Source organism: Monodon monoceros, unplaced genomic scaffold (assembly GCF_005190385.1).
Source record: "Monodon monoceros isolate NGI ecotype Baffin Bay Population unplaced genomic scaffold, NGI_Narwhal_1 Super_Scaffold_5, whole genome shotgun sequence".
Classification (NCBI taxonomy): domain Eukaryota; kingdom Metazoa; phylum Chordata; class Mammalia; order Artiodactyla; family Monodontidae; genus Monodon; species Monodon monoceros.
In genome coordinates this window covers 78,176,446-78,189,453 of record NW_021703782.1, presented here as the reverse complement: position 1 = coordinate 78,189,453, position 13,008 = coordinate 78,176,446, and the positions used below count along the sequence as shown (strand labels likewise).

At 53.5% G+C, this 13,008-nt stretch overlaps 1 protein-coding gene across 1 annotated transcript; it reads right to left on the bottom strand.

Annotated features, from left to right (window-relative positions):
- On the bottom strand, positions 1-9,359 carry GRHPR (glyoxylate and hydroxypyruvate reductase). The gene is made up of 9 exons (XM_029201326.1): positions 9,232-9,359; positions 7,383-7,513; positions 6,910-6,982; positions 6,241-6,357; positions 5,057-5,145; positions 3,832-3,936; positions 2,928-3,063; positions 1,518-1,648; positions 1-339 (listed from the first exon to the last, which is right to left on the bottom strand). Exons 1-9 carry the CDS (start codon positions 9,312-9,314, stop codon positions 218-220), a joined length of 987 nt encoding a protein of 328 aa, XP_029057159.1. The 5' UTR covers positions 9,315-9,359; the 3' UTR covers positions 1-217.
- Positions 9,360-13,008: the final 3,649 nt, after the last annotated feature.

The following is a 13,008-nucleotide window of genomic DNA, read 5'->3' as shown; positions in this document are numbered from 1 at the left end:
TCTCAGAGAATTATTTAATAGAATTACACACTTTGGGCTCAGATGCTTCCAACCACAAAAGTGGGAGCACATCCATGAGCACCAGTCTTCCCTCCATAGAATCAGTACACATCAGACTTTTTTCTTTGGCTCCCATCCTGTGGGTCCAATCAAGCCTGGGCGCATCTGACAGAATCCCGGGGCCGTTTGCCTCCTAGCCTCAGTGTCTCCCGTGTGGCTACAGCTTGAGTTCACTGGGCATCGGCTCCCCTCTCAGGCCAGCCAGCAAGTTGTTAGCTGCCAACAAGGACATGGTGTTTCGGGTTCTATGGGTGGCACTGCCAATGTGGGGCAGGATCACTGGAAAGGAGAGGAAGAAAGGGAAATGAGGAGGGTGATTCAGGAGCCTTAACTCAGGCCCTTTTTTCATGGCTAGGATGTGCCAATAAAAAGATTTGCCTTCCCTCCTCTCACTAAGCACTCTATTTCCCCAGGGCTACCGAAACCCAGATGCAAGGGTGACAAGAATTACGTATCCTGAACACAAGAATGTCAGGGCTAGAAGGAGTCTTGGAGCCTGTCTAGACGCAGCCCTTCAAATATCAGATGGTGAAACCAGGTGATGCCCTGGGCTTCTGATCTCCCGAAATAACTAGATGAAAGGCTGGACAGCACACAGCTGCTTCTGGCCCCACTGCAGAACAAGTGAGGTCACTCGTCCCTAAAGCACACCTTTCAAAAGCAGTACCCAGGGCACCGAGCTAAAGGCCCAGGGCTTGGGGGGACGGGAGATTTCCCAGCTCCGGGCAACAGCCTGGCCATCACAGCCAGTGTTCCTCTCAGACGGGCATGGGGGCGGGGATGGTAGAGTTTCCAAGGGCTCCAATAATGGGAGCATTCACTGTGGGGAAGGCAGCTACGGCCCTTCTCTTTGGTTTTCCCTTCCAGAATGTAAGTAAAGGACAGGGACTGGCCCAGACAACCTGAGGCCCCTTCCACTCGGTTATGTATTAGTCTGGAGGCAGAAACCACGTCAGCTAGCTGAACAGAGAGACCGTAATATAAAGAACTGTTAACGGTAACTGAGGAGTCTAAAGAGGAATGCTAAGTAAGTGGTTCTCACAGTGCTCCCCGGCCAACGGGCAGCAGCAGCGTGGGAGACATTAGGAGCACATTCTCAGGCCTCATCCCTGAGGCAGAAGCATGGGGGGGGCCCGGCACCGTGTGTTTGATCAGTCCCTCCAGGTGACCGATGAACAAAAAAGTTTGAGAACCACTGCACTAAGGTGTCACGGGATGAGATGCCAGACGCATCTACCTCCCCGGGGGCTAGGGGACAGGGAAAAGGGTATGACTTAAAACTTAGCCTGAGAAAGGGCGTTTGGAGCTGCGACTCCCACCTCTGGCGGCTGTGGCTTGTGTCTCTGGGGGCACGGTGCTTAACCCGAGTGTTGGGAGAACTGCAAGCCGGCTTCACAAGCCGTGGCGGGAAGGAACCGGGGCCGGGTGAAATGTTGCTGGTAAAGCGCAGTTCTTACCGCAGTTTTTCAGGGTCAGGAGAGGGTGGTTTGTAGGCAGTGGTTCTGGGGTTGTCACATCCAGTCCAGCAGCTGCAATCTGACCACTGGCCAGGGCCTGGTACAGGTCGTCCTGGTCCACCACTTCTCCCCTGAGAATGACAGTGATGTGGGTGCCCCAAAGCTCCCTCTACCCAGGTCGCCTTTAGGGCAGAACCACCCAGAGAATGAATTTTCCCATCAACCTGGCACTTGGCACTAACTTTCAAAGCAGTAAGCCTTATAGTATACTTATTTATAGTTTGTACAGTAATACAGAGAACCCCAGCCTGCCACTTTTGAGCTGTGTGACCTTGGGCAAGTGTCTCAAATTCTCTGTGCCTCAGGGTCCTCCTCTGTATGATAGGGAGAATACTACCTAACTCCCAGGAGTGCTAGGAGGATCAAAGCTTACTTACACGCACCACTACATGAACGGGACCCAGAGCCTGCATGTGTGTTGGGATCCCGACCACCGGCTGACAAGCACTGCAGCCAAGTGTCAGGCACCTGCCCAACTGCAGGCAGAGACCTGAGGATACACCCAACTACATCCATCCAAGTGAGCAGACATCCTTCCCATCAATGAACCATTGGAGTAGAGATCTGGTTTGCTAAAGACTTCACATCGTGCACTCAACGGTACTCGTGCAGCAATAACCCAGTGCCCTGAAGTACTGGGTACGTGACGGAAGCAACGACACTGTTGGCATCAGTGCGAGCCCTGTGTTCCTGCATGTTCACTCCACCCCAAAGGCACCCCCTTTGCAGCTAAACGTCAGTAACTACAGGCACCTCTGGGGTGGATGAGCCCTTGGAGTCCCCTCCCATTGCCCATCTTTGCCTCCAAATTGATTTAAGTGGGTTCAAAGGGCACTAGCTAAGAAGCGGTTGGAGTGGCAGAGAGGGAAGGTCTGCCCCCATAACATGCTCAGTGGCCTAAAGGCACCCTGGGGACATTTTGAGGACCCAAGACAACCTGGGTTTTGGGTCTGTCTGCCCAGGACCATGAGGGTTCAAGCTGTCATTGACTCACACAGACAGACCCAGGCTCAGCACCGTGAAGGTCGGCCTCCAAAGGGCTGTAAAGAACATTAAGGCCACCCCTTTGTGGTTAGAGGTACAGGGTTACCTGGTAACTTGCTGCCACGGTGCCTTCACTTCCTGAGCAAGGCCAAGGGTACTGCTGGGAACCAGACAGGCCAGGCCCTGCTCTGAGCACCTGGGACATGCTCTGGGGCCTTTACTGTATTTCTGAGTTGTCTGGTTGATTGGTTTATCAAGGGCAGTAAGCTCAGCCTGAGTCTCACTGACAGCCCATGGGGAAGAAAAACCTCAGGTCACAGCAACAGGGACAGCCCCTCTCTAGGCTTGCCTGGTGACCCAGGATACCTGCTGATGTTGACAAACACGGCCGTTTTCTTCATCTGCTGGAAGAAGTCCTTGTTGCAGAGCCCCCTGGTTGCAGGTGTTAAGGAGCAGGCCACGACGATGAAATCGGACTCAGCGGCCAGCTGCTGGGTGGACACTGGGGGAGGGCAGGGCTCCATCAGGTGCTGTGTCCCAGGTTAGAGACAGCAAGAGGGTGGGAACCTTGACCATTCCTCCCTCCGCCCATAATGGAAACTCCCAAGATGCTTCCTGAAGGTCTTGTCTCTACGTGGAGAACTCTAATAACCACACAAAGTCAACAGACCCTCGTGGGATCCTGGTGTGTTACATCATTCAGCCAGCCCCCTGCTCTAAAGGTGGGGAAACTGAGGCCAGAGAGGGGCAGGAGCTTATTCAAGGTCACACAATGGGATCTGGACCACTCTGGCTTTCACCAATGTGAAAATGTGCCAAGGGGGTGGAGTGGCTGAAATCCAGCCTGCCCTCCGCTCAACACGCTGTGCGCCTGCCAGGGAGCTGGATCCACCCGGACACAAGGCTGGCGGGTAAGCGCTCACCAGTTTATTAAGAAAACTGCGTGAAAGTTCCCAGCAATTCCTTATATGTGTCACCATCCCTGCTGCTCTGTTTGTACATGGACAATGGTGATAAAAGACCCTGCAAGACAGGAGACCTGGAGTCCCTCTGGCATTGAGGGTACTCACTGTGTGGCCTGGGTGAGGCCCTTTGCTCCCTGAATGGGCCTCTGCGTGCAGGGGCAGGGAGGTCAGACAACACCTAAGGCACACCACAGACACCATGGAGCTCCTGCAGCCTGCCCCAAAGTGCTGCCGTTACAGCAAACACGGAGAACCATCCAGCCGAGCACAGGTGGGGTTCCTGTGGAAATCGAGGTTTTACTTACCAAACTCTGCCTGGAATTCCTCTGCTTCCTGAGGCCTGGGCTGGCGCCCTGTGTAAAGCAATCTCTGGACACCGAATGGTTTCAGACACCGAGCAATGGCCTGGCCTGGAGGCAAGGAGTCAGAGTCAGCGCTTGTTCCCAGTCCCTCAGAGGGCAGGGCAGCGCCCAGCAGCTCCAGAGAGCGGGAGCCCCTGGGGGAAGGGTGGGGGTGGGGAGGCCCTTCCCAACATTAACCACTCCTGCCACACTGTACCCAGCCCCCTGCCAGCCCACACTGCCCTCAGGGGTCCGTGTGATAGTCCTTCAGGGATCTGAAGGCAGCACCACAGCTCCTGTGTGGCTGTGACTGACGTGCCGTCCTCACACGGTGCTGGCCATCTTGAGGGCCATCTGCTAGCCTTCCCTGAGCACTGGATCTGGCAGCCCAGCAGAGGTCTGAGCACACGGTCCCCTTCCTCCTTCTGGACCCTCTGCTTCTGGTGGTGCACCCACAGACCCCACCCGACTTTCTGGTGGCGCTGCCCAACTGCCGACTCACCCCGACCCTGACCCTTTGCACACACACTGCCGGGACAGGCTTGAGCAGCTGGATTTTCAGACGCAGAGCACGTCCCAAAGCTGCTGGCTTCTTCCAAGCAGCCCTCCAGTGTGGGAGGCAGGGCTGCTAGCTGGCCGGACAATTTATGCACCCCTCCTGTCCTCACCCTCACCTCTGCACCAGGCAGGGTGCCAGAGAGCCACCGGCCTATGCCAGGCTTCTCCAGCGCTGGGGGCCACTGGAAGAAAAGTAGCTCTGCCCCGCCTCAGAATCACAGGTAAGCTCTGTCCGCTGGACCCTCTGGTTCCTGAATTAAGGCTTTAGGAGTCAGATGCCTTCCAGAACCCAGGCCTGGGGCAGCGTGGGCTCTCCCACAGTAAACCCCTCCTAAAAGTCCCGACTCTGCAGCCATCATCGCTTTCATCTGTCCTGTATGCAGCTATAATCATAAAGAACCCTGGCTCTTACAACTTGCTTCTATCACCTAATAAGTTCTTAAGGAACTCCTTATTTTATTTTTTGGCCTGTGTTTTACGATGCTGTGTCTTCTTGCTAGAGGTATCCCTACTGCACCCAGGTACGGTGACTCTTTCCAAATAAGGATTGTCAGCATCTGGACACGGGTGCCAGAGACTCAAACCAAGACGTGAGAGCCAGGGTGCCAATCTGGGTAGATGGGAGCCTCACCTATGCGCCCCAGCCCGATGATGCCAACGGTGCTCTGTGTGAGGCCGTAGCCACACATCCACAGGGGCTTCCACGAGGTCCAGCCGCCGCTGCAGGGAGAGAGAGGGACGGGTTAGAGGCTCTGGTCTCAGGAAAAGATGAGGGCCGCTGCGCAGACCCCGTGGTGCAAGGGACAGGCCCAGCCCTCCAGTCAAGGATTGAGAGGAGCATGCGTTACCCCTATAGCTACTGGGTGTTGCCGATAAGCAGCGTGACTGACTCTTCCTTTAAAGCCACTGGGGACACAGAGTCCGAAGGCTGGAAGGGGCCTTACAGGTTCTCCCCCCATTTTGCAGACGGGAAAACTGAGACAAGAAAGGGCAATCTATGTGAGGTCACACAGCCAGGGAACAGCAGCAGGTTGCAAACCCAGGATGTAGGATTCCAAAAACAGTATTCTCAGTGCTCCAGGGAAGCCACAGGCCCACCCCTGTTGCCTTGGGTGGACAGGGGAATAGAGCCTGTCTTGAGTCACCTCCAATGAAGGGACCAACTCCCTCGACAGAAGGGTGAGAGTGTCTAGTCAGCCCCATGCAGCCTCTGTCCCTGCCACATCCCCACCTCAAATCCCCTCTCCCAGTACACATTCTCTGAGAGCCTGCATCTGCACGCCTCCTGGCCTTTGCTCAAGCCAGTCCCCGCACCTGGAGTACCTTTCCCAACTGTGGATGTACAGACCCACATCTCTGATCTGAAACCCTCAGGCCAGAATTTTTAAATTTTCAGATTTTAGGAAGGTGTTAAGGTACATATGCTGTATTCTACATAACACCCTCAACAGCATCTGGGGTGGCACCCGTATCAAGCACATTGGTGTATCTGCAGCGAAATGAAACACTCTTCAGTTTCCAGAGCCTTTTGTATTCCCACATGATGGTGCACAGGGCCCTCTAAGGGCTCAGGAGGACGCCCACCGGCTACCACTTCCACGCAGCCTTCCCTGATCCACGCTCCTCCCCCACAATTTCCCTTCACACCCTGTTTATTTCAGCTCTGCTGTGCATTTCAGTATTGTGCCTGAGTCTGTCCCCCCTCATTAGTTGGGGTACAGCCGGGGACAGGATCACCTCTGGTCCAGGGTGACACCTGGTGCTCAAGTACCAGCTGCTAAGCAGAGTCGACTTCCCTGCCAAGTGTTCACTCACTTCTTCACCTCCTCGATGGCCTCAGGCAACCGGCGACAGGTGGTGAGCAGCAGGGAGACGGCGAGTTCGGCCGTGGCATCTGTCAGGACATCTGGGGTGTAGCCCACACGGATCCCACTACGAATCAAAGATTTGGCGGTAACACTGGCCTCAAGCACCTTCACCAATTTCTACTGCTGGGACATTGCCGTGATACAGCTTTGTTCACTCTTCGTGCTGCCTGTCAGGAAGCTCAGAGCTGTAAGTGAGCACTCAGGAATGGCCAGCCCTCATTCCCATCTTGATTATCTCCCATTTTGAGAAGGATATAAGTTGGAAGATCGGGGTCCAAAGTCTGGAGCCAGTAACTACTTAACTTTTCTGAACTTCCTCATCTAAAGAAGGAAATAATACTACTTGCCTTTTCTACTTGAAGGGGTTGTTGTGGGGGTCAAAAAAAAGAATGAATGTGAAAGGGTGTCACCTGGATACTGTTACCCACTGCTTCTGCCTGCTCGGCCTTACCTTCACTGATGTGTGCACATATGAGCAGATCTTATCATCAGCTACCTTACGTTTTCACTGAATGGTCAAAGAATATGAAGAAAAAAATACTCAGCTCCTCTTTTTCCCTCTCTGGTAGTCACCCCTCACTCCAGGCCCTGCTTCCAGAGCCCAAGCTGCATTTACCGCTTCTTGATTTCATCCAAAGCCAAGTGGTCGACACCCACGGACATTGTGCTGATGACTTTGAGATTGGCTCCTGTTGGGCAGAAAAAGCATTGTTTGTATCTTTCCTCATGGGATTCAAGGCCCTCCTACATACTATAGACAGGTCCAGAAAAGGCAGGGCCCTGCTCAAGGTCATAAAGCAAGGCTGAGCAGAGCTGGATGAGGGCCCCGGGCCCTGGCTCTCCTCCACACCATGGTCTTTGCCCTCCTAAGGCCTCCCTCTGGGGACTCACCACCAGGAGAGAGGGGCAAAGTGTGTGCCATATGGAACTGCACACAACTGCTCCCTCTGGCCCAGGTCTGCAGTGAATGCCCTCAGAGCCCAGAGAGGTCACTGAAGACCCGCTCGGGAACCAGCAGCAGCAGGCTGATACGTCCACCAGGGCCAAGACACTGTTGGGACCCTCCCCGGGCCTGCCCAGTGCACACACCTGCGGCGTCCAGGAGCTTCTTGTCTATGCGGTCAGAGAGGAGGCAGAGCAGGCCATGGGCCCCAGCCACGCCCCGTTCCAGGTCCTTGCTGGGGATGGGCTCATCGGAATCCCACTGCTCCACCTCACAGCTGAAGGCAAAGGAAAGACCGCTCAGAAGTGCGGGAGCCCCGCAGGTGTCCCCGGGCCCCCAAAGCCCCTCCAGCCCCCTGCAGACCCCTCTCAGAGTGGGAAACATTGTCTTCTGCTTGCTCTGGCCTCAAGCTGCCTGGGGCTGGCTGAGGCGAGTCAAGGTCAGGCGTGGGTGGCCTCAGAACTGTCCTGAGGGTGAAGGGCTGTCACAGACCACAGCTCTCTGACAAGGACAGAAAGGGTCCTAAAGTGAAAGGAGAAAGTCACGGGGACGGCTCTTAGCTCAACACAAGGAAGCGCTTTCTTACCCCTACAGGAGGCCTCACAGGTAGTGAGCTCCCGGGCCTGGGCTGCCTATTGTTGGGAAGGCCAGTGGGGGGAAATCAGATGGGGCTTGATTTCCCTGTCCAGTTGCACATCCTCTCCTATGAGTCCACGAAATGAAAAACTCTTGTTCTTGACTTTGTACTTGGACAAGATCAAAGCAGTTCAACATGGAGGAGTTTCAGGGGGCACTTCCATGGTGGCTGGTGGGCACGGGGCATGTTTCCCCGTGGTGCTGCCCAACCTCCCAGCCCTTGACATTTAATTCTGTGCAGCCAACACGTACGGAGCATCTACATGCGCAAGACACAGAGCTGCTGGCACTTCCCAGAATTCCCCGCTGCGGCACCTCCACGCCTAAGCCCCAGGCACAGGCTTCCTTTCACCCTCCTTTGATGGTGGCACAGCGCTATAGCAGTGTGAGCTGCCGCCATTAGTGCCCTTGTTGTTTTTGCCCTCCCCTCTTCCCCTCTCAATGCCTGGTACATGGCAATTCCTCAGCAAAGGTTTCATTGCATTGAATGAAATGAACAAATCTCATTTTCCCCTTGCACTGGTCTCTGAGGCTGGGTTCCACCTTCTCCCTGCCTGATATGGGCAGTGCAAACCTGCATAATGCAGGGCTCAGACTGCAGCTGACAGAGCAAAGTTCACATCCCAGCTGTGCCACACACAGTCATTGGGGAAGGTACTTAACCTGACCCAGTTTTCTCTGTAAAGTGGGAATTACTGTACCGACTTCACAGTACTGAAGGATTAAGAGTTTACGTATATGAAGCACTTGGCAAGGCTGACCTGCAGGGTTCAATTTAAGAAATGCTACCAGAGGCCCCCTGCCAACTGTCCAAAGGGACCAGGTAATCCAGTGACTGCTAAGGTCCCTGACCTGGCCAAGTGACCACAGAGGGTAAAAGATTAACAGCCTGTCCCTTGTGTCATGGGCCGTCTTCCCTCTCCCCAGGGCCATGGCTGGGGAGGGCTCCAGCCCTTTCCCCCACCCACACTGCAAGGGCCAGGGGAGCTGCGGGTCCCAGCGTCACTGCCACGGGCCTGGAGAAAGCTGGGCCCCAGAGAACTTTCTCTAAGCTTCCCCAAACTCCAAAACAGTCCTGGCCAGGCACAGGTTGGAAAGTTCGGCCAAGGCCCAAGCGCAGGATCCCGGATCTGACGCCACGGACCGCGCCGTCCGCCCCACCAAAAATAACTAACTGGGCCTCGGGAGGCCTACCCCGACCCGCCCGGAGACGCTGAGTCAGCCAGCGTACTGGGTGCCCGAGGTCCCGGAGCGGCGCCTGGGTCTCTGCAGCCCCTTCCCGCGACGCCACCCGCAGAACTCGCGCCCGGAGGGCGGGGACTCGGCGCGCGGAGCGCTGCAGGGGCGCGGGGCTCTTACTCTGCGGCCCGGGCGAGCGCGGCGCTGCCCTCGGTGGGGATCCTGCGCGTCACAAACACCTTCATAAGTCGCACAGGCCTCATTCACCTTCCAGCCGCCGGATACTGAGCCGGACCCCGCGGGCGGAAGCAGTCTGGGAAGGGGGCGGGTCCTCGGGAGGGCCGGGCCCGGAGCAGGAGGGGCGGGGCTGCGGGCTGGCGCCGGGGGCGGGGGCAGAGTGGGGGCGTGTGGGGTTGCAGCTGTGCAGTGAGCGAGTGGCATTGACGGTGTGTCTGTGTGGGGGTAACTGGGGCTCCGCGTGTACGCCTTGTGCCTGTGTGTGTGTGTGTGTGTGTGTGTGTGTGTGTGTGTGTGAGATCAAGCCTTAATGAAACAGACTGGTTCTGGGGTTGGTGCCAGGCTCGTATCCTTGGCCTGCTACCTCTGAGTACCCACTGCCCCAGAGCATCAGGACCGGCAGGCGTGACTTGGGGGTTGCGTTGGGTAAAAGGGCATCCAGGAGAGAGTCCTGTGTGAATGTGTGTGGATGCCTATAAAGGTGCCTACTGCGCTGGGGGAGGGGGCTGCAGTCAAGGACCATCCCCATTCCCAGGGCCTGAGTGCATTGACCATCTTCTCTAGGTCTGTCTCTTCATGGTCACACTGTTCCAGGCAGGGGTCTTTGGTCACACAGACTGAGCTCTGAGCCTGGCCTATTGTGCATACAGAGGAGCCTGGATGAGGGCAGTCTGAATCCCAGAATGACCTCTTTAATACTTGGTGCAGTTCCCCATAGGAAGCCCACAGTTGTGAGAGGGAGTTTGATTGGTTGTGGGCCACCCAGTTTGCTGAACACTTGCTGACCAGCTGGAGGCAGGTCATGCATAGGGCCAGGGCCAAGATGCTGGAGACATGTGGGGTCATGGGGTCATGGTCAGACCCCGGGTTTGCAGTCAGGTGGACTGGGTCTGAATCCCAGCTCTGCCACTTAACAAGCTGTGTGATCTTGGTCGGTTCACATCCTCTTCCTAAGCCTCAGTTTCTTCAGCTACAAGATGGGGTTATTAGAACTTACCTTTAAGGGTTGTTGTGATTATTAAGCAAGCAACATTTGCATGGGCCCTGGGCCATGTTAGGTATTTACCAAGCACCAAGGCCATGAAGGAAAGAGTTGAGGAGTTAAGGCTCAGGAGTCAGACTGCCTGGGTTTAAATCACAGCTCTGCCACCCACTAAGGACAAGTTGTTAAACTTCTGCATGCCTCAGTTTCCTCATCTGTAAAATGGGGACAATAGTGATACCTCCCTCACAGCTTGTTGAGAGGATGACTATATATAGTGCTTACAACAGCAGGTATGTTGGGCTGCACCCTGCAGGCCTGCAAGCCTTGTAGTTGTCCAGCCTCGAGACCCAAGAAAGAGCCTGGAGACAGTGGCGAAGACATCAGTGGCTTATTGGACAGGGATCGTACACAAAGGGTCCTGGAGCAACACCCCACCATGCAGATGGCGGGCAGGATATGGCAGCAGTCTTTACTGCCCGAGGGAGAGGGAGGCTACCATTTATAGGGGGAATTGATGTCAGGTGGGCTCATCGGTTACCAGGGACTAATTAAGCCCTGTAACTAAGAGGATTGGATAGTCATGTGAGTGAAGCAGGGACTAGTAGAGCAGGGGATATACAGAGAGCAACAGAACAGCCATCTTGAATGGACTAACCATACAAGGTAACACACATCGTAGGTGCTTGATAAATAGTAACACATCCAAGGAGACACATACCCCAGGGATAGCAGCTGGTCAGAGACACAGATGCTGAAGCAAGACTCAGTACAAGTGGGAGGGGCCCAGACCTGTCCCTGAGCTCTGCCGGCTTCATCTCTGCCAGAGCCTGTTCAGGTACTTGCTCCCAGGCTTGGGAGCACCTAGAAGGCAAAAGCCCTACCTGGTGGTCCCTTCTCTGAGAATTTTATCTGAATCCATTCTGCCCCATCAAGGCCCAGCTAGGAAAGAGAGACAGGCACAGAGACGTGACATCTCCAGCCTGGGGTCACACAGCAAGTCGCTGGAGGGGCCAGAGCTGGCTCTTTGGGCCACCTGGGTCCCTGGCCAGTGCTCTGTCCTGCCATCTCTCCCTGTTAGTAACACATTAATAAATGTCTTACCCACAGACCGCTATCTGCACTGCTAGGACACCTTGGGGACAATTTCTGAAATACCTCAACTATTGACACAACAAGGTGTTTTTCTGTCCCCAAGCCAGGGCTTCTGGGGACAGCACAGCCCAGTGGCTCCATCCTGTTAATCAGTGGTGACACCTGGACAGTTGAGAGGTGTCCTCACACAAGGACAGGCAAGGACACTGGGCAAGCCTGTCCACCAGGGGCAGGAGGGGGTGTGACACATCAATGGGCCCCCTCCCCCAAGGCAAAGCACCCAGATGGTGCTCAATAGTGCTACTAGATGGTGGCCATGGAGCCAGAGGATGGAGCCAGCTGAGAGCCCTTGAGGAGGATCAGGTGAAGTGGTTGGGAGAGGAAGGATCCAAACTGGAGAGGGATCAGAGGCCTGACCTGGGCTTCACTGGTAAAACAAATTAATAAGCAGCTGAGATTTATGGAGCTCTTAGTAAGTTCCAGGCAATGGCAGCCTGGGAGACCCCGGGTGACTGACTGAGGGTCAGGGCCACAGCTCCAGCAGGGGGATGGAAATTTGGAACATGCAAAAATTCAAAATGACAGTAAGAAAGGAAGTTTCTGTAGGACTGTTATAAATTCTCTTTTGCATTTAAATCTTGAATCTATTTGGAACATTTTGTATATACAGTTTGAGGTGGGGGGTTCTCCTTAATGTTTTTCCAAATGGTTAACCAGTTATTCAAGTACTATTTTTAAATAAGTATTTTTTTTTAGTTTTGGAATAGATAATAAATGCACAAGATACAAATTCCCAAAGGTACACAAGGGTATAAGGTGAAAATCACCACTCCTACCCTGCCCCCCACCACTCAGATCCTCTCCCCAGAAGCAGTCACATCTTTCCAGAGATGTTTAATATATATAATAATATGCATATAGTTTTCACATAAATGGTAGCATATACACTCTGCATCACCCCATTTTTTTTCACTCAACAGTGTATCCTGGAGATCACTGCACATCCTTACATACAGAGGTGCCTCATTCTTTTTATGGATGCAGAGTATTTCACTGTAGGAGTGAACCACAAATGATGAACAGTCCCCTACTAATGGACATTTAGGATGTTTCCCATCTTTACTATTACAATGCCACAACAAAGAGCCTTTCACAAATGTCATTTTGTGCGTGGGTAAATACATCTGTAAGATAAATTCCTAGAAGCAGAATTGTTGGGTCAAAAAATATGTGCACTGTAAAATTTTGATAGATACTGATAAAATGCTTTTCAGAGAAGTTGTTCAATTTACACTCCTATCAGTAATGTATGAAAGCATCTATTTCTCCTGTTTTTTTTTTTTTTTTTTAATGATATCTTTTTTTGTTTTTAATGATATCTTATTGTAATTTTAATTTACAGTTCTCTTTTGAGCCAAGTTGAGCACTTTTCATACGTTTCAGAACCATTTCCTTCTATAACCTATGGATATCCTTTGCCTATTCAGATGAGCTGGGCATCTTTGTCTTAATGATTTGTAGGTACTATTCATACAATAAGGAAATTAGCCCTTTGTAATATGAGTTGCAAATATGGTCTTTCCCTGAGTTTGCTGTCATATGGTTTTTTTTTTAATAAATTTATTTATTTATTTAGGCTGCGT